Genomic DNA, 21,275 nt, shown 5'->3' with positions numbered 1-21,275 from the left:
TCAATAACCGTCATTTACAACAAGTCCTTCAGGGGGGATTTACTCTCCAGCTGCACTGCTAGAAGCCGCCTGCCCATTCTGCTCCAGGGGTGGCACCTGTCCATTTTCCTTTTCTGCCTGCTTTATTTTTTAATAACCAAGAGGGGCTCTTTCCGCCCGCTGCCCATATCCCTTTTCACGTATGCAGTGCCACGCAGGCAAACCCATTTTGTGCGTCTGCCTTTTTTGCTATTGTTATATTCTGAACATGGCCCCAGACACCACTCCTCTCTTCCCTGACAGCTGCCGGCTGCTGACAGACCTGTGATCAAATGCACACAGGTTTGGGCAACGTGGCTGGCACAGTTGCAGAAATGTATCAGTAACTACATTCAACCATGAGGAGGGGAGACAAATGGAGAAATCATACCCAGAAATCATACCCAAGCACGTGAAATGTCTGAGAAGCATCAATAAAGCAACATAAAGTGCCTTGGCATTCTTTGAAATTAAAGGTGGCACACAAATAATTCATATTATATATATATAATAAGCATGGGGTGCAGTTGAACCAACAGTATGAAATATCCTGCAAACAAAAAGTTGGGGAAGGGAGGAATTAAAAAGTTTAGCTGTAGAGTTTTCTGAATATAGAGTGTCCTCTATGCATGTAAACATAATTATGCAGGTCCTGTCAGTTTAAACCAGTATTTTCCCCCCAAAATGAATCAAGCATTTAAAGGTGGCACTCACCTGGATAGGAATAGTTTCCCCTGAAGGTTAAGATCAGCGGCACAATCATCTGACTGACAATTCCTCTCAAAAACAGTCTATGAGAATTAAGAAAATAACGTTACTGGGAAGGGGAAAACAAGAAGACCAAATAATCTCTGTTTGATATGCTGCGGGATCTACTTTGAAAAATTGGATACAATGGTACCTCGGGTTAAGAACTTAATTCGTTCTGGAGGTCCGTTCTTAACCTGAAACTGTTCTTAACCTGAAGCGCCACTTTAGCTAATGGGGCCTCCTGCTGCCACCACACAATTTCTGTTCTCATCCTGAAGCAAAGTTCTTAACCCAAGGTACTATTTCTGGGTTGGCAGAGTCTGTAACCTGAAGCGTCTGTAAGCCAAAGCACCACTGTATTGCTATGATAGATTTTGTTGTGTGAATGGTGCCACAGACCCTCTGGGCGGGTTACATGGGGTCCACGGAACACCACTTATGAGCCACTGTCAAGTTGTGCTGACATAACCAAGTTAAAAAGCAAATGATATAGTTTGAATCAGCCTTAACACATGGTCTGAAAGAGAGTTTGGAGATCTGAAACCTCAAAAATTAAGGCTCATAAAGGAAGTTATAAATAAAAAGCATCTCTTTGGAACTTATCAAATGCAAAGCATTACACATGACACTCTTCACCTTTCCTTGATAAGGAAGCTTCTCCTTGTGTCCAGTGATGGCAAAGGACCAGATGCTTTTTAATGCACACACTCAGACTCTTGGCTGTTTGCAAAGCACGTCTAATAGAACACATCCCATGAATCCCAATGCAAGCACCTGATTTCATCTCACTGACCACAAGTAATTAACATTCCTGAACACTTGACTGGGATTTAACTACAGACACGGGTTACATGAAGACAAAATAACGGGCAGAGTACTTCCATCGAGAGTCATAGCAGGTGAAGTAAATGGGGGTGAATTCCTCAGGAGCTATAAATGTAGAAGGAGGAATCCTAATATTAAACAAAGCATCTGTGCTCTTGCCAGAGGTGAACAGGAACAGCTGTAAAATTCCTTGGACCTGCCAGGAAAATGTTCCATTTCATGGGGCGAAGGGTCAGTATTGGGTAGCAGATAAGGGGCAACCCAGGCACAAAGCCCTATGCAGCCAAACCAGGCTGCAGTGAGATAAATGATAAATCAGAAAAGGAGCAATGCCTTTCCCCCCTGTGTTCACCTGGTTCATGGTGATCTGCCTTTTGAATCCACCACCCTTTTCACAGGGGATGCACTGCGGCACCCCCAAAATGTCTGCCACTTGACCAGACACAGCCACCTGCCCTGTGGCATACACAAGGGCTCACAGAGGTCCCTTCTGCCCCACATTTTTCCTTTTTCCCTTCTTCCACACCCACCGAAAGCTCCAGGAAGCAGAAGAACCACAGAGGTGGAAGCGACCACAAGGGTCACCACAATATTTGAAGGCGGGGAGGTGCTGGTATTGTGTACCGCTGCGTATTGCCAGAACAAAAGCACTAAAAAGGAGCATAAGTACTTCATACATCTCATTTATAAGCACTTGACTTGGCTACAGGAACGTGGCCATACAGCTGAACTTGCAGAAAGCAGTTGATGGGCACTGAGTTTGACTCTATTGGCTTGCCATGCTGCTGAGTTCCCACAGGGAACTAAATTGCACAGCTGATCCCTGCAGAAAGCAACTTTGCCAGTTCTGTGCTCTGCATTTTGCCGAGACTTTCAGCTTGTTGGACCCTTGGGAAGTGCTGTGCAAGGGCCTTGTAGCAACCCATCTGCCAATCACATGACCTCTGTTAGAAAGGAGAAACCAAAAGCCGCTGCCCCAGTCTGCATAAGTGAATGGTTTTGCAAATACAGAAGTCACATTTAGCATAACGGCAATGGCCGTTCTGTATGGTTTTGTTGCTCAAGTTAATTAACTGCAGACCTTTCAAAGTCAGAAATGCTTCTAGACACTTTCTTGTTCAAGTCATGACTAAATTACTTCCAAGCCTATCAGTCTGGCTCTCCCTCCCACATGCAGGCCTGATTCATTAAAGGACAGACCATTTGAAAGCCCAGTTCAAGCCAATTGTATTTCAAAGCTGGGTGGGATCATGTTTAGATTTCCTGGCACGGGAAGGGTCTATTTCACTGCCAACTTTGGGTTCACTCTGACCACCGAATTCCAACATGAGAAGCCAGGCAAGTATATGTGGGTGGGGTCTGGATGCATTAGGGATTCCACTCAACCAAAGTATGGGGGGGGGGGACCATTATATTCAATTAGACCAAAAGGGAGGGGTAGGAGAAAGCAGTTTCCTGTAATAAAGGCAAGATCTGTATCTTGGACATATTGGGAGTAACACTGACAACTTCTCCTCTGCTCTACCCAACATCAGAGGACATTCTCAGCATCAAATAATTTTACTCCTACATGTCGCAGATGTTCTGAAGGATAATGAACAATGCTATGCCTGCAAAACTGGTCACTGCCTTCCCTACCCCTCGTGAAATTCCTCTGTTGCCATCCTGAATGATATCAGGGCTGGTCTACAAAGCGTCCTATCTGCTCACCAGCCACTTCCTCACAGAGAGTTTCCACAGTGTGCTGTAACCTTTGGTTGCTGTGGGACTTCTCCCTATTGTGTGGAGAGTTTTCTCACCATCCTCAAACCTGACGCGGTGCTGGCTTAGGAAGTTCTCTATATGATAAGGAGCAGCCGAGCCATAACCAGTGTCTGGCCTGGAAGACACATCGCACAAGTTCACCTCCCTGACTGTAAAACTACAGCAATAATAAAACAAATAACCACAAGCCGCTCTTTCATGACACTCAAAACCATCAGACTGAGGCTTCCACCTCCAAGTTTTTAATGTGTGACATTTTAATGTATTTTTAATCTTTGTTGGAAGCCGCCCAGAGTGGCTGGGGAAACCCAGCCTGATGGGCGGGGTATGAATAATATATTATTATTATTATTATTATTATTATTATTATTATTATTATCTGCATAATGGAAGGCACAACCCTAAATTGATTCCATACTAGAATAGCCTTTCAACCAGCCTACTTGGACCTTAAGGACATCTGTGGAGGCCCCTCTTGCTCAAATTCAGGTGATGGCAAGAAAAGAGCAGCCTTCTCAGTGTTGACCCCTTCCCTTTGGAATGCTCTCCTCAGGGACGCTTGCATGGCGCTCGCTTTACAACCCTTTGGATGCCGGATGAAGATTTGCCTTCTCCTCATACTTTTTACTATCTTAATAGATTTAACTGCAGCAGTAGCAGGTTGTTTTTGTTTTGGTTTTTGGTTTTGTTTTTTTGTGCATTAGAGTGCCATCTTTCTCAGCCAGTAATGTTAATATTCTGAATGGGGATTTTGTGCTTAGTCCTCTGTTTAAGTGGGAATGTTGTCATTGATGTTGATTAATGTGTTTCAGGAAATTGTTCCTTGCAGTGTCGTGTGCAGTTTTGCCTAGAGGCATCTTGCATTAGGTAATACCTAAATGCAAATAATAATAATAATAGCATCCCCAATCCATAGTTTTTGTGGAGCAAAACAACAAACACCGAGCCAAGTCTAAAACCTTACAATTCCCCCCCCCAACATGTTTAAAGTTATTTCATTTGACTTTGGTTTACAAAATTACAGGCTATAAGAAAAAATGCCCAGTGACAGCAGCCACGTTCCTCAGGAAATGCTCACACACTTCTGCCCCCTGGCAAAAGCGGGATTCAGTTAAGATTCATTTACTTATACCAGCTCGAAGCAGCTATTTTTAACAATATGAAATTTGGAATACAGATGGGAGACCACTCTTCTGAATAGGCAGCAATACCCAGCATCTTATTCATCATAGTTCATTCTGATCATCTGCTTGAAGGTTTCTTTTTTAAAAAAAAATAGTGTGTAATACGGTGGTGATTAAAAACAAATACAAGTTATGGGGCAGGGGGAGGTATTTGTGCAACCACACTTATGCAGCAGTAAGGACTAGAAATATTGTACAGTGCTCAGAAAGACTGAATGCAAGCTCTCAGACTGCCTGTTCCTCAATAAATACATGATTGCAACAATCTCCTTTCTAAATCTGGTGTTACTTGGCATGGTAAATGTTATGTATTGAAGTTCTCACCCTGGCCACCAGGAGTATCGTGTATATAGTTTTCACTCAGGTCCATGTCAGTTACCGTATTTTTTGCTCTATAAGACTCACTTTTTCCCTCCTAAAAAGTAAGGGGAAATGTGTGTGCGTCTTATGGAGCGAATGCAGGCTGCGCAGCTATCACAGAAGCCAGAACAGCAAGAGGGATTGCTGCTTTCACTGCACAGCGATCCCTCTTGCTGTTCTGGCTTCTGAGATTCAGAATATTTTTTTTCTTGTTTTCCTCCTCCAAAAACTAGGTGCGCCTTGTGGTCTGGTGCGTCTTATAAAGCGAAAAATACGGCACTTTAGGCAGGAAACCCTGGGTTGTTGTTGCTACAATGTTGACAGCTGGCTGCCTATAAAAGCAGGCCGGCTGAGCTGTTTGCTGTTCAGTTCTGCTCCAGCTTACAAATAAAGAGCTGCTTTGGAGAAATCGCTGCGTCGTCTGCTATGTCTACCCACTATTTAACAGTAAACATAAGCTGGAGTACAAAGAAGGGAACAGCAGTTCTTTCCGTCCTAGATTCTCCTAGTGTTGTTATTTATCCATTTTTAACAGGAAGATCATCTGGTATCTCACCTGGTTTCTCTGAGCCATCTTCTGCCCTCTCTTCCATCGAAGAACAGGCTTGAGTGAAGGCAATTCCTTTTCCTCCTTTGCCGTGATATGGTCTCCAAGATCATATGCAGCTTCAAATACAATTGGTGATATCACATCTTTGACCCTTCTCTGTAAGATTAAATTAAACAAAAAGAGTGTTGTATAAATCAAAGCATAGACCGGGATGCACTGCAAGCTCAGTGAATACCAGAAGCAACGTAGCTTCACCTTCTTCCTCCTTTCCTTCTCATCCACTCATCCACTTCCTTCCCCAGTCCACCTGCTCCACCCAACAACGAAAAGATGGTATCTTCAAATTTCAGTCAGAAATATGGGGTTGCAGAACTATGCTTAAGCAACCCAGCATCTCTACTCATAATTACGCTTCAGAAGGATTTGTTCTTTCAAACATAAATGCACATTCATACACAAATGTGTGAGGCATTGGGGAAGGCATTTTAGCAGAATAATGTATTGCATTGTAATCTGCCAGTCAAATGATAAATTCAGAGATGGAGCTGAGAAGAATAAATTTATTAGTCTCCTATGATAATGCAAGGGAATTTGGGTGGTGCTGCAATGGAAACCCTCCAGCTATTTCTCCTGAGACCTCCTGGTCATTTGCTCTCTGTTGGAACACAGGTGAGATGAAGGATCCTCTTCTGTCACCATTCCAGTGGAATTGTGGGGCAGCTGGGGCAGATCCATAGCTGTCAACTTTCAGATTTGAAAATAAGGGATCAGAAGCCTCAAAAATAAGGGATCAGCAGCCTCACCTGTCCCGGGGACAGTCTACGGGATATCTAACAATCCGGGATAGCAGCGGGAAATGGCGCTGGAATAAGGGAATTTCCCGCAAAAAAAAGGGAAGGTTGACAGCTATGGGCAGATCCTGCCCTTCACTTCAGAGTGCAAATTGTCTAGGTTGGCCTGGGATCAGTAAAACATTTCTTTCTGCAGCAGACCTGCGTATTAATGAGCTAATGTAAGTGAGGTATGAACCAACCCTCGGAGTATTTACACACAAATTAGACTCCTAAACTCACATCAGTTTCTATCAGAGTGAAGCTATGGAATGGCACCTACTGGCCAAAACTAGATAGGGATTCTTTGAGGGAAGGACTTGCTGTCATCATTTGTTCAAAGCAACTCGGTGTGGTGAAGTTTTGAGAGTTGAGAGCTACATAAAGCATTTGGGAAGTGTAAGATGTGGCTTGGCATGCCAAGAGCTTATTAAATTAAAAATAACATTTGGAAGAGTAGCTGGCAGCTCCACCAGGCAACCTGTTATGCTCATTGCCTGCAGTTAGTGCATTATCCTAACATTTGCTAGGGAACAAAGAATAACAAGCAATTAAGCATGCCCTTTGTAGCATCCAAGTCCTGGTTCTCTTTATCTTCCGCCACCGGTTGTAGATGAAGTGGAACAACATATTAAGAAAAGAAAAACAGAAGCAGATATTGGGTTGCACCCACCCACAAGGGAGTTGCAGAGCTTTCAGTAGACAATAAAGACAGTGCTCGTTATGAGAGAAAAGGTAGGGTAATGAAACGCACACATGCACACACAAAAACAACAATTTAAGCCAAATCTTAGTCCTCAACTGCAACCTTCTGAGAACAGTAGCTCAGGAGGAATGCGTAAAAAGAAGCCCACTTTGCCACCTGCTTATTAGAGCACTGAATAACTTTTTTTCCCCATTTTTTACAATCATTCCATTAACAATGAACTCAGGTGAGTGAGTGAACGCAGGTGAGAGAGGCAAAACAGGTCCCCTCCAAGGATACTTGGAGAAAGTCTGAAATTTGCAGAAGTCTAAAAAAAAATCTGTTTTAAAAAAAACCCTAAGACAAGGTGAAAAACAGCTTGATAAGGACTCAGGACTAACTATGGGCAGTAGCCACAAATACTGAATTTCAATTGGGGGGAAAAGTGGAAAACTGAGGAAGTGTGCCATAGAGTGGCTTGCTTCAGCCCTTCATAGTTACTTACAGTATGCTGGAGGTGGCCAGAGCTGGCTGGCACCCTGAAAAGGAATATTCCTATTTGCAGTTTTGGTGTTGATTGCAACTACTGTACATTTGTTTTTCACTGAGATTCCAGTATACAAGTGTCTGAATCAATAAACTGGTGGTGAGGTTAAGCAGCATCATATTATTATAGGTCCATCATGTAGCTGAGAAAATCCCAAACAGCCCACCAGAATCCCATGAGAAATACATGGCTTAAAATAAAAAAAATTCTCCCACGAGCCCAGAATATCTAGGAAAGAGGAGGCTACTAGCCAAACCTTTTGAGTGGTTAATTGCTATTGCCTTGCCTCCTTTCAATCAGACCCTGCACAGAGGGACAAGTCATCCTGCCATGTCTCTATAGAGGATGTAATTGGATCATTCAATCATTCCCAAATTACCACCCATATCCGTGGAGAGTGGCTGAAAAGAGACAAGCCCAGAGCAGCAATTTACCATTGATAATTGCCTGCCCTTAGAGAAGGCTGCCTCCAGATCAGAACACTGACTTGCTTTGGGTGGGTAGCGTAACTTGTTACTCGAGCATCCTGCACTGAAGAACCTGCACCAGGTGAGGTTTGGGATAGATGTCCTGCATAATTAAACATACGTAAACATAGCTGAGTGTCAGAATGAAGGATTCCAGCAATTTTAATTTGGGGAAAGAAATGGAGGCAGTGAGAGATTTTACTTTCTTGGGCTCCATGATCACTGCAGATGGTGACAGCAGTCACGAAATTAAAAGACGCCTGTTTCTTGGGAGAAAAGCAATGACAAACCTAGACAGCATCTTAAAAAGCAGAGACATCACCTTGCCAACAAAGGTCTGTATAGCTAAAGCTATGGTTTTCCCAGTAGTGATGTATGGAAGTAAGAGCTGGACCATAAAGAAGGCTGATCGCCGAAGAATTGATGCTTTTGAATTATGGTGCTGAAGAAGACTCTTGAGAGTCCCATGGACTGCAAGAAGATCAAACCTATCCATTCTGAAGGAAATCAGCCCTGAGTGCTCACTAGAAGGACAGAACGTGAAGCTGAGGCTCCAATACTTTGGCCACCTCATGAGAAGATAAGACTCCCTGGAGAAGACCCTGATGCTGGGAAAGATGGAGGGCACAAGGAGAAGGGGACGGCAGAGGACGAGATGGTTGGATAGTGTTTTCGAGGTTACCAGCATGAGTTTGACCAAACTGCGGGAGGCAGTGGAGGACAGAGGTGCCTGGCGTTCTCTGGTCCATGGGGTCACGAAGAGTCGGACACGACTAAACGACTAAACAACAACAAAACATAGCTGAGTGTCAGAATGAAGGATTCCAGCAATTTTAATTTGGGGGTGGGGGTAGCGTGCCCCAGTGAGAATCAACACTGCTATGGATGGTAAAAGCTTAATGCTGCAGCTGCTGTTAAACAGCCGACCTATTGCGCGAGGAACACAAAAGCCAGACAGCCAACCAAGGTACCACGCACACTGCCTTGCCGCCATAATTGAGGGGGTTGGTGCCATGCGACTTGCAAGGTACCCTCAGTCTAAGAGTAGCACTTCAGAGTTTCTTAATGACTTCTAAAGAGCCCCCCCCCCCATCATGTTTATTTATTTATATGAAAAGGATCTAGTTCCCACTCTTATTCTCTATGGGTCATGAGAACAGTGCACAGTGGCTCCTTGGGTTAAGTACTTAATTGGTTCCGGAGGTCCGTTCTTAACCTGAAACTGTTCTTAACCTGAAGCACCACTTTAGCTAATGGGGCCTCCTGCTGCCACTGTACCGCTGCTGCACGATTTCTGTTGTCATCCTGCAGCAAAGTTCTTAACCCGAGGTACTATTTCCGGGTTAGCGGAGTCTGTAACCTGAAGCGTATGTAACCTGAAGCGTATGTAACCCGAGGTACCACTGTACAAGTAAAAGAAAACCAAGGCACGATAGACAACATAAGCTGAAAACACAGGCACCAATAAAGCGAGACAGGCTCCAAAAAAAATAAAAGAATTTTCACTGCCCTAAACACAAGCAGGGAGAGAGCCATAAAAATATCCTGCAGGAGGGATCTCCAGAGTCAAAGGGCCACTGCAGAAAAGGTCCTATTCTGTATTGTCACCTTACAAGTACCTGCAGAGGCAGTGAGAAGGGCTTCTGTGGAAGATCTTAGTTCTCTGGCAGGGTCATAAAGAGAAAAGCAGTCCTTCAAATAACCTGGCCCAAGCCATTATGGGCTTTATATATCAAAAGCAGCACTTTGCATTGCACTGGGACGGAGTAGGTTATCAGTGCTGTCAATACACATTTTGGGTAGGGTGGGGTACCAGGAGTCCTAAATCTGTCTTTTAAATTCCAGCAACTTCTAAAGTGTGCTTTTGCTGGGTGTCGTTCTGCTTCACTTCTTTTGATGAAAGCTGTGGCAAGCTGAAGCTAGATTAATCGCATGTGTAGACGCTTCCCTCCAGAAAGCCCTAGGGAAATAGATTTCATACAGCCGCTTGTCTTTAATTAAGGCTTCCGAGTGCAGATTCTACACCAGCCATTCATTACAGCACATGTTCAGCTCTTTCAAGTGATCTCCTTACAGATTACAGACTTTCCAGAGGACTGGCAGATTCAATAAGGCAATACGCAGCCAGTTCTAATGCAATGAAAATGGCACTTAGCTCAAAGAGGCTGAATAACTGTTCTTGGGATCAATCTCTTTTTGGTGGTTCGTTACAGCTGAACTTCCGACTCCCTGATTCTTTGATCAGATGTAGACAACATATACCATAAATGGTCATTAAAGCCTAAGGGCTTCTGCATATGTTGTATGTATGTTATTTTCCAGCCCAAAGCAATTGCTGCATTTACATTTTGGACACTGCAAACAGTGAATGCAATCCAGAAAGCACGGATGGCGGTGGCGGGGGGAATTATTTGTAGTTTTTTGTACAAGGGGCCCCCATTCATTTCAGCAGAATCTAAGCAGCTGTTTAAGTCCTACTAAATTTGGTAGAATTCAGAGCCCCTTCAAAGGCTACTAAAGCCAGTTCTTAAGTGCGTATAACTCCACAATAGCAATAGTAATGAGGTTTCCAGCAATCCTGTTTGCTTAATGTGCCGAGAAATGAATAAGCCTTTTAGCAGAACATGAAACCCTTTCACGGTGGAAGGAAACAAACCAGGAAGTCTTCTATCATTTATTCTTTTATTTTATAAAATTTATACGCCTCTTGATTGGTTGTTGTTTTTTAATTAAAAAAAACAACAACCCTTCAAAGTGGCTTACAAAAGATAGAAAGGTAAAAGCAAGAAAAATCCATAACCATACTTTTAAACATATAAAAGTCAAAATACTAAAACAGATTAAAATTGCAGTCCCTAAACTTTCTAAGCATCTGGGTAGGCTTGTCTGGACAAGAATGATTAGTTATGGTTTCCTTGTTTTGTCCAAACTGAGAAACCATGGTTAAACCAGCATATTAAACGACTTATTCACGACTTATTTGGAAGCTGTTAAATTATAGTTTCCTGATTTAGATGAAATGAGAAACTATTGTTAATGGAAGACTTCCTAGTTTGCTAGCATAAGGGGAGAAACTACGGCTGCATTCATACTATACATTCCCCCAAAGACTCCTGGGAAATATAGTTTACTGCTCACAGAGCTACAGTGCCCTTAACAAACTACATCTTTGGTGAATGTCGTATGCTTTAGATGCATAGTGTATATGCAGCCTATGAGGCTGTGTGTGTCTCCAAAAGGCTCATTCATATCTTGCCTTATATTAAACAGGCAGGCAGATAAGATCATCCAAATATAGTCCGTGTCAGAGCAGAGACTAATGGAAATGGTGGTCTTTCTAATAAATTAAAGCCATTACAACAGATAGATAGATATAGATGATAGATAGATAGATGATAGATAGATAGATAGATAGATAGATAGATAGATAGATGATAGATAGATAGATAGATGATAGATAGATAGATAGATAGATATAGATAGATAGATAGATAGATAGATAGATGATAGATAGATAGATAGATAGATAGATAGATAGATAGATAGATAGATAGATGATAGATAGATAGAGATAGATAGACAGACAGAGAGAGAGAGGGAGGAGAGGGAGACAAGCTAACAGCACCCATGTTTAATTTTCATGTATATCACTACTCATCTAAGTCAGAATGCCATAGAAAGAGTTATCCTATTACATTCATGATCAGTTTCACCCAGTGAGCCGAGCTGAGATTTGCATTCTGGTTTCCCTAGTCCAGCAGTCTTTGCAATGCACCATAAGCCTGAATAGGGGCTGGCTATACTAGAGAAAAAGTGGAACAATGAAGACAATCTCATCCATAATGTCCCCATATTATGGGAAGTCATGTTGATTCCTAGGCTCCCAGCAAACCCCTCCTGTTGCTATTTTATTCTGAATCACTTTAGAAGCATCTTTATGGAGCCTGCATTATATCATATGTCTTGTCACTGCATATATTGCAAAGAAAATAAGCCACAAATTATGTGCATGGGCACTGTACTATGTATTCTGGACCCAGGAAATTCTACCATGCAAAGCAGATAAATAAGATAAGGTATAACCCCTGTTATGGGAAGGAGGGGTAACAATATCAACACAGATTGAAAAGACTTTGGGGTCCTTATATCTCGAAGGTGGAAGTTAACAGGAGTGACTCTGCATAAGACAAGAATCTTTGAACCAAACAACTTGTAGGCATCTTCTGCTATAGTGACATCCCATCCATATCCATAACTTTGAAGGGAGGGAAGTTAACTAAGAAAGCACATGCAGCATTTTTGCCCCCAAATTGCTATTTGAGAGGCTAAATCAATCACTATGCCTAATCACCACTACATGACTCCCAGAAGAAAACAATCTTGGCTGGGATGTCAAATAATTCCACTCTTAATTATCAGCCAGAGGCCAATGTATAAATATAGGGTAAGACAGTGTATTTGACTGCATTTCAGAAAGCCACCAAGAAGGGGGAGGCATGCCCAATATTTTGATGTGTGTTGCACTCTCCCAGGGCAATCTTTTAAAATTAGAGGTTGTTCGTACTGCAGCCTTTCATTCCCCCCAAATACATAAACAGTGGGTAATGAACTGCCTTTCTTTCTTTTCTTTTCTTTTAAAAAATACCTAACTCAATTACAAGGGCAATTTCCAAAGCATCAAAGACAATCCCTTTGAACTCTCCTGCAACTTGCATATACGCTTGTCATTGTTGACGTCTTCTCCATGACAATCATTGCATAGGTTCAAAATCTTACAAGGAATCTGTTATGAATTTGCAACGAGAACTTAAAGCAGAGCTGCATTTCTCACCCCTCTTTGAGCCATGCAGTGACATGTCATATTGCACATGGAGAAAAGGTGTATGAATGAACACCAAACACCTCAGATCAGGGGTCAGCAAACTTTTTCAGCTGTGGGCCGGTAAACCGTCCCTCAGACCATGGGGTGGGCCGGACTATATTTTGAAAGGGGAAAAAATGAAAGAATTCCTATGCCCCACAAATAACCCAGAGATGCAAATTTAAATAAAAGCACACATTCTACTTGTGTAAAAACACTCTGATTCCTGGACCGTCCACAGGCCGGATTGAGAAGGCAATTGGGCCGCATCCAGCCCCCGGGTTTAAAGCTGCCTACCCCTGCCTCAGATCCTCACAATAGACTTACAAACTGCAGGCTGTTTAATAGAAACCTGCCATCACTAGGACTGCTTGAGCCAATCACATGAATTTATTTTGGATTCTATATATTAATATATTATAAAAATGGACTTTTATCTGATAGGGTAACTGAGATCCCCAGTTCAACTGTTCACTTTTAGCAGGGGAGCAAAAGAGGTGACCCTAGCATGCTCCACTACTACCATGTACTGGAGAGCCAGTATGGTGTAGTGGGTAAGAGTGGTAGACTCGTAATCTGGGGAACCGGGTTCGCGTCTCTACTCCTCCACATGCAGCTGCTGGGTGACCTTGGGCCAGTCACACTTCTCTGAAGTCTCTCAGCCCCACTCACCTCACAGAGTGTTTGTTGTGGGGGAGGAAGGGAAAGGAGAATGTTAGCCACTTTGAGACTCCTTAAGGGGAGTGAAAGGCGGGATATCAAATCCAAACTCTTCTTCATGTGTACAGCCCAAGGAGCCAAGTAACCAGAGAACAGACCAATAATATTGCAGTTGGGGCTCAGCAGCAGAGAGGAAATGGCAATTAAAGAATATGCTATAGCACAGGGAATTTCTGAAGTCGCTGTCTTCTTCATAGTAAAATCAAAAGTAATTTACCTTTTCACCCAGAAGAAGCAACCATTTTTCAGGTTTCCCCCCACTGCTGTAATAATAATAATAATAACAATAATAATAATTTATTCCTTATACCCCACCCACCTGGCTGGATTTCCCCAGCCATTCTGCACGAGTCCCAACAGGAGATTAAAAATACATTAAAACATCAGTCATTAAAAAAAACTTCCCTAAACAGGGCTGCCTTTAGATGTCTTCCAAATGTCAGATAGTTGTTTATTCCTTTGACATCTAGTGGGAGGGCATTCCACAGGGCGGGTGCCACCACCGAGAAGGCCCTCTGCCTGGTTCCCTGTAACTTTGCTTCTCGCAGTGAGGGAACTACCAGAAGGCCCTCAGCGCTGGACCTCAGTGTCCAGGCAGAACGATGGGGTGGAGATGCTCCTTCAGGTATACTGAAGTTATTTCTATTTAAGCTAGTATTTCAAAATGTCAAGTGCTTTCTTATAAGGCCCTTGCGCAGAAGCACAACTTGGGTCCACTTAACTCAGTGTTGTCTACACCAGTGGTAGTCAACATGGCCAGAAGTCGCTGGAACCCGACTCCCATATTCCCTGACCACTCACCATGCTGGCTGGGACTGGTGGGAGTTAAGAATCCAAAACCACGCTGAAAACCACTGTCTGGCTACAGGTGTTCAATTCCTTCATACTGTTGGCATCCGTCTGTCTTGAGAGAAAGTGAAGTGCGCCTCCAGGGGTGAAGTCAAATTGCTACGTTAGCAGCACTGAAGTGAGTTCCCTGGCAAGGAGCTAGCCTGGGCTGTATGTATGGAGGTCCTGGACTGCCCAATTGACAAGACACACACACCCGGCGTTACTGATATGGTCCAAAGGAAAGCAGAACAATATGTTTGGCACCGGCTTGGCTGAAGGAGTTGCCAGAAGGAGGTTACAGGCACCATCCAACCATTTTAGGGACTCCATTCCGGGTTACCTTAATGTCTCTTTCCTCCTCTAGCCCCCCATCATTATCCTGTTTCTTTCATTCAGAACCTATAAATAGCGTTTGTGCACCATGAATAACGATGTTGTAATTTAATGGAAGTGACATGAAGCACTGGGGTGCTGAACTGGGCATCTGGTCCATCAAGAACATTTGGAAGGCTTATAAGGTACGCTGCATTCAATAATGTTTATGTACAAAGCCCTCTCAAAATCCACCACACCAGCACTTCTGGTGCGCTAGAGAAACCAGACATGTCAGAACAATTGTTTTAACAAGCTTCCCCCTTCCAAGGTTGATTTCATATGCGACTAGCATGCAGCCTGAACTTCAATCAGTATCTTGCCATCTGAAATTTTGAAATAAACGCAACCCAAAGATGTCCAGGTCTCAGAGCACACAACATAAAAGTGGGAGACCACAGTGATGATTACATAAAATTATATTTATACCCTTGACTTATAACTGTGTCACTTAAAATCTTCAGGAATGGAAGATGCCTTCTAAAAATGCTTTCTGCCAAGTCAACAAGTTGTTTTTCTCTCAGTCTTATGAGCAGGGGGCAGCAAGGTTTACCTCGCCTGGGATGGTTCACTCCCACGGAGATCGCTCCATGGGCTGGATCGTGTCTGTGCAGACGCGATTTTCGGCGTCTGCACATACATAATTTCCAGCGTCTGCGCATGAACAGACGCAATTTACAGCACTGCAGAAGTGAGTCCCCACTCCATGCTGTGCTGGTTTAGCGCAGCGGGAGGGGACTCGCCGAGCAGGGGGCTCGGTTTGGAGGTGGCTTGTGGGCCATTTAAACGACCCCCATGGGCTGCTTGTGGTCCACGGGCCGCAGGTTGCCAACCCCTGCTTATGAGTGTCTCCCCCCTTTTAAAATACTTATTAGGGGAGGAAGCAAGGTTTTCCCCAGCGCAATTTTTTAAAAATAGCATCTTGTAAGGTAGCCTGGTGCTCTTTTGCCCTAGCCTTGTGGTTTTTAAGCATTCTGTCTTTAGGAAATAGTTTTAACATTTGCTTATTGATAGAGTAACCCCTGAACTTTTTCGTATGGGATCCCTACATGGTGCAAAAGACTCTGGGGTTTTTCAGAAGCACATTAGGGCTTCATCATTGCTCTCTCTGAATGAAACCCTATGGCAAGAGCGGCAGCATTTCTTCCATTGCAGGGGAAGGTCAGCAGGAATTCCCCAAAACACAAGAAAACGACTGCCCTACCACATCAAAAGGCAACAGGTGACTGGTCTTGTAAAATATACTTAAGATTGATCAGGTTATCTTAGCACCTGAGACAGAAAATCCCATAAGCAGTAAAAATTTGACAAGAAGTAGAAATGCAATAATAATGCATTAAGTAAAACTTGCTGCCCTTTCCTGACATCCAGAGCCAGTCACCTTAGTGGACATCTCACTCTGCCTAATAGTAGAGCTAGGCATAGGCAAACTCAGCCCTCCAGACGTTTTGGGACTACAATTCCCATCATCCCTGACCACTGGTCCTGTTAGCTAGGGATGATGGGAGTTGTAGTCCCAAAACATTTGGAGGGCCGAGTTTGCCTATGCCTGGGCTAGGCATACTCTGAACAATCAATTTATGGCTGTCACTGTGATCCATCTTAAACACCTGTTTGCTTCAGAATAATATAGTCATGGTTCAGGTTTACAATGAGAGAGCTGGATGAAGACAAGCAGAAGATGCATATGCTCTATTGGCATATCATAAGAACTGCTCAGTCTGCAAATAGTTTAGTCCATGAATAAATCCACATTATGACTAGTTTTGAATGAAGTTATTTTTTTGGCACTTGGGCTACGATTCTGCGCATTGAATTTAATGGATTTATCCCTCAACAATAAGCACAGCACAAGGCCATATGAATGATTTAATTTGCAGGTGTAGGTGAGCAATCCTTTTATAGAAAGTGCTGGTTTATTTATTGTTTAGACTACTCAAAATACAATTCCAGTCATGGTGAATAACTGAGCTGAATAGCTAAGAACTTCACATTCTACCCATATCTAAATGCAATAAAGTTCTCTTTTATTAACACTGCGAATACAATATACAATACTGTTTCCATTTTTTAATATACAGACCTCATATCATGAATATAAGCTCCCCTTCCACCTCAGTCCCACCCATACTAGCAAGTTAAGCATGGGGTAAGACCTCAAACACTCATGAAAAATGAATTTTTATCCAGCCAGAAATCAATAAACGTGAGTCGCTCTGACTCTCCTCACATCATATTTTAAAGGAGTACAAGCCAGGGAGATGCTGATCTTCACAGTGGGGTCACCACAAAACAAAATGCTGCACAGCCCTTGTAATTTATTTGCTGTTTCCTGACATACTTTATAAACTCATTATTCTCCACCCCCTGCCCTATACTGATAAAAGGAAATAAACCAGAGATATCAAGTCTAAAATCACAACCAGATGGGCAAGGGGCAATGAGAAGAGATATGTAGCTAATTGTGTACCGATAGTGCTGCTCTTTTCGGATACAGTCCACAATGCCATCCGCAGTTGTGGCAAATGGAGGATAGACGTGAAAGCCACACACACACAAAAGGCCAGGAAGGCAAAGATGCACACATTGGCTCCACTTTCTGACACCTTCCATGAGCCGTTTGAACATGTGCCACTGAAATTTTACCAGAAGCTTCGAGTTTGGTTTATATTAAGTGGATTTGCCAATGACTGGGATGCAACGGTGCCAATGACCGCTCCCCGCTTAAAACGGGGGGTGCCCTTTGTGTGGACGTGTGCAGTCCCTAGATCTGGAGCGGCTCCAACAGCACAGGCTTGGCTTTGCCTTCCCTCAGGTGGGATACCTGGAGGTCTCCGCCTACCTCAGTCAGTTGTCCAATCCCACCTGGGGGAAGAGTTGCCAAGGAGACCAGGCCAGGTAGGGGAGGGATTACCTGCCCACACAAATAAGGGAGGATCTTACCTGGGAATTCTCACTTGGCTCCAGAGCTTCTCCCACCCTACCCACCCTCAGTCAATGTCTTATTTTGCAGGTTAATTTTTCCTCACAGGTTTTGCAGGTTAACTTTTCTTCACAGGTATGCGGGCGCTGCTACGTTAAGGTCGCTGTTAAAGGGCCGGAAATGAATTTCCCTGCATTGGCAGGTTTTGCCTTTCCCGTAGCAAAACGTCACAACTTTGGCAGTATCAGGCCTTGGGCGGAATCCTTTTGTCCATCTTCCTCTTTGCGGCGGCGATACCAGGGTTCCCCGTTAAAGGGGTTTTCTGAAGGGAGGCTTTGACCGTACGCCAAAAGGTCGTCATTGCTCTCCCCTGCGACGGCAGCGTTACGGGGGCGGCTATCTCTGCTTGAACATATGTTCTCCAGAGCCGGCCCATCCCCCCCCCACACTGGATAACCCTGATGCTCCCTAGGTCCCCGGCTGGGGACTGGGGAGGGAGAACGCCCAATGCCTGAGCCAAGGTCTACCCACATTTGAAATTTAATAAAGTTGTGGCCAATTTAATCCCATAGCACGTTGTCTTGAGTCGTTATTCCACATGACGGGGGGACCGTGCGGGATCTGGGGACTCCGCCTGTCCACGCAAAAGAGAACAAGCAAAAGCAACACTGTAGAGAAAAGCCATTCAAAGTGTTCTTTGTTATTTAAATCAAACATATTCTATTACGACATAAACGGCTCGCTCTGGATTCCCTCCCGCTGTTTTCCCCACATGGAGGGCCAATTTCTTATTGAGTGAATAAGCCCTCAATTTTATTTAGAAAGGAAATCAGAGGCACTCCTAGCCATGGTTTATCACTCTGGTAAGGGGGGAAGGCTTCTTAAAGGAAATCTAGCAGAGACTTAAAGAAAATGCATATGTGCTATCACACATGCTTTTCCCATTTCCTGATTAGGAGAAACTAAACAAGTGGTGGGCATGTGGATTTCAGGTTGAAGCTCAAACAAATTAGGAAAACGCACATTCCCTAGGTGTCTGGAAGCTCACTTTATTTATCTTCCTGCTGCTGATGCCCTGGGCTGATTAATTTTTTTAAAAAAAATCCCATTTACTCTAACAAATGCTAGCTAAAGAACATGGCTGGGAAATGTTTTAAAAATCTCACACAGTCTCCATACTGCAAGTTCAGGCATTGCCAAATCTCTTCAGAACAGAACTGAAACTCTCTTATAATATTTTAGTAGTAATGTTAAAAAACCAAATCTGAGATGCCACAAACGCAGATATGTGTTTGAATCCAGAGTCCCTTTATATAGTATATATAAAAGGCAGCGCTACATGACATGCTAGCAATGTTGCTGTCTTCTTTTCACACATAACTTGGAGCCGGGAAATATATTGAAACCACTTTATCAGGCATAGGCAAACTTGGCCCTCCAGATGTTTTGGGACTACAACTCCCATCATCATTTGGGGTGACCTTCTTCCAGTTTGTTACTGCTGGAGACAGCGAGAGGGGGGAGGCCAGCATGGTGCAAATGTGGCAGCAGGAGCAAAAGATTAGCTCCGCCAGCGTGTTTGTGCTACACCAACTTTACCATCCCTTGCCTCTCCCTCTCTATGCAGCAGCAACTCAGCCAGAAGGAAGTTAGGTGAGCGGCACATTTCTACCACACCGTCCAGTACTGACCAGAAGCCCGATATCCTCAGCAGTCAGAAACTAATTACAGTAAAAGAGCTGATTATATTGGAAGCTACCTAAAGGGTGGGTTTTAGGGCCTGATTTTATCACAAGGCTAAGTTCTGCACTTAGCAGCGGGTTGATGAAATTAGCAAAGTATGTGCAAATTTATTTGAACTGGAGCAGTTCCAGAGAAGACTCAAGACTAACAGCACAATTCTATGCATGTTTATTCAGAAGCAAGCCCAAATGTGTTCAATGAGGTTTTTTCCAGGTACAGTGGTACCTCGGGTTAAGTACTTAATTCGTTCCAGAGGTCCATACTTAACCTGAAACTGTTCTTAACCTGAAGCACCACTTTAGCTAATGGGGCCTCCTGCTGCCGCTGCGCCACCAGAGCACGATTTCTGTTCTCATCCTGAAGCAAAGTTCTTCACCTGAAGCACTATTTCTGGGTTAGCGGAGTCTGTAACCTGAAGTGTGTGTAACCCAAGGTACCACTATAAAAGTGCACAGGGTACGGAATCGAAGGAACGCACAACAATGATGCAGCACACTTGAGAGCATGCTCAGAATGGAAGGTGAGAAGGGGAACAGCATCAAATTTTGTCCTCACTCAAGGTGCAGTATTATCAAAGTCTGCCCTGGTGCAGCTATAGAAATCATAGAATTGCAGAGCTAGAAGGGACCACAGGGGTAATCTAGTCCAACCCCCTGAAATGAAGGAATCTTTCACTCAATGTGAGGCTCATACCCATGACAATGGGATTAAAAGTCTCATCCTCCACTGATTGAACTATCCCAGCTCGGCATGCTTTTCAAACCTCTCTTTAGAAGGGCATACAAAACTGCCAACTGCCCAAAAAGGATTTTTATTTTTTTTTAAACCATGTTTAAGGGATGTGGAGGGCAAAAGGAGAGGAGAAAAACAATCTGGGATGTTACAGTCACATTAGTTTATATATTAATCCAAACATCTTTTTTTTCCACTTGCTTTTAGAAGAATGAACTTTCCCTAAAATGCAGCAATTCAGGGTGAGCTATACCATCTGTCTTTGTTCCAGTGACCCGTTCACAACCATAAGTCAGGAATGTCTTTAAAACACAGTCATCTGAATCTGATAAGAAAACTAAGTACTGATTTTTTGAACTTCTACATGTAGCTTTGGCTGATTTATGTCTCGGAGCTAAAACCCACAATTCTTGTCTCAAATCAGGACTGGGAGTTCAGGTTAATTCCTCACCCATCACCCTTTGCATGCTAGCTACTGCCCCTCCCTTTTTAAATTGTGTGAGCTGTACGTTTACAGAGACTGGAATTTAAAAAGTAACAACAAAACAGTGTTGGCCCTCGGCCCTCCAGATGTCTTGAGACTACAATTCACATCATCCCTGACCACTGGTCCTGCTAGCTAGGGATCATGGGAGTTGTAGACCAAAAACATCTGGAGGGCCGAGGTTGAGGAAGCCTGCTGTAGGAAGTCACACTTCTCTGGCAAGTGGGAACCAAGCATATATGCCATCATGTATACACCGTAGCCGGAATTCCGTAGCCGGAATTAAGATCCCCTAGCCGGAATTAAGATTGCCAGAAGAAATATCAACAACCTCAGATATGCAGATGACACAACCTTGATGGCAGAAAGTGAGGAGGAATTAAAGAACCTTTTATTGAGGGTGAAAGAGGAGAGCGCAAAATATGGTCTGAAGCTCAACATCAAAAAAACGAAGATCATGGCCACTGGTCCCATCACCTCCTGGCAAATAGAAGGGGAAGAAATGGAGGCAGTGAGAGATTTTACTTTCTTGGGCTCCATGATCACTGCAGATGGTGACAGCAGTCAATAAATTAAAAGACGCCTGCTCCTTGGGAGAAAGGCGATGGCAAACCTAGACAGCATCTTAA

At 43.6% G+C, this 21,275-nt stretch overlaps 1 protein-coding gene and 1 long non-coding RNA gene across 2 annotated transcripts in view; both read right to left on the bottom strand.

Annotated features, from left to right (window-relative positions):
- The window catches only part of LOC310828716, a 232,064-nt gene that overhangs the window by 92,074 nt on the left and 118,715 nt on the right, over nt 1-21,275 (bottom strand). The gene's annotated exons all lie outside the window — the stretch shown is intronic.
- The window catches only part of ITGA9 (integrin subunit alpha 9), a 231,444-nt gene that overhangs the window by 92,074 nt on the left and 118,095 nt on the right, over nt 1-21,275 (bottom strand). Inside the window, exons 16-17 of the mRNA XM_083706263.1 lie at nt 5,458-5,607; nt 733-809 (exon numbers count right to left, since the gene is read on the bottom strand). Of these exons, the coding sequence (XP_083562389.1) occupies nt 733-809; nt 5,458-5,607 (227 nt within the window). The remainder of the gene's footprint in view (nt 1-732; nt 810-5,457; nt 5,608-21,275) is intronic.

This window comes from Podarcis gaigeae, assembly GCF_964106915.1.
Source record: "Podarcis gaigeae genome assembly, chromosome: 12".
NCBI classification, from domain to species: Eukaryota; Metazoa; Chordata; class Lepidosauria; order Squamata; family Lacertidae; genus Podarcis; species Podarcis gaigeae.
The sequence above is the reverse complement of the archived record's forward strand: the minus strand, read 5'-3'. Positions and strand labels throughout refer to the sequence as shown.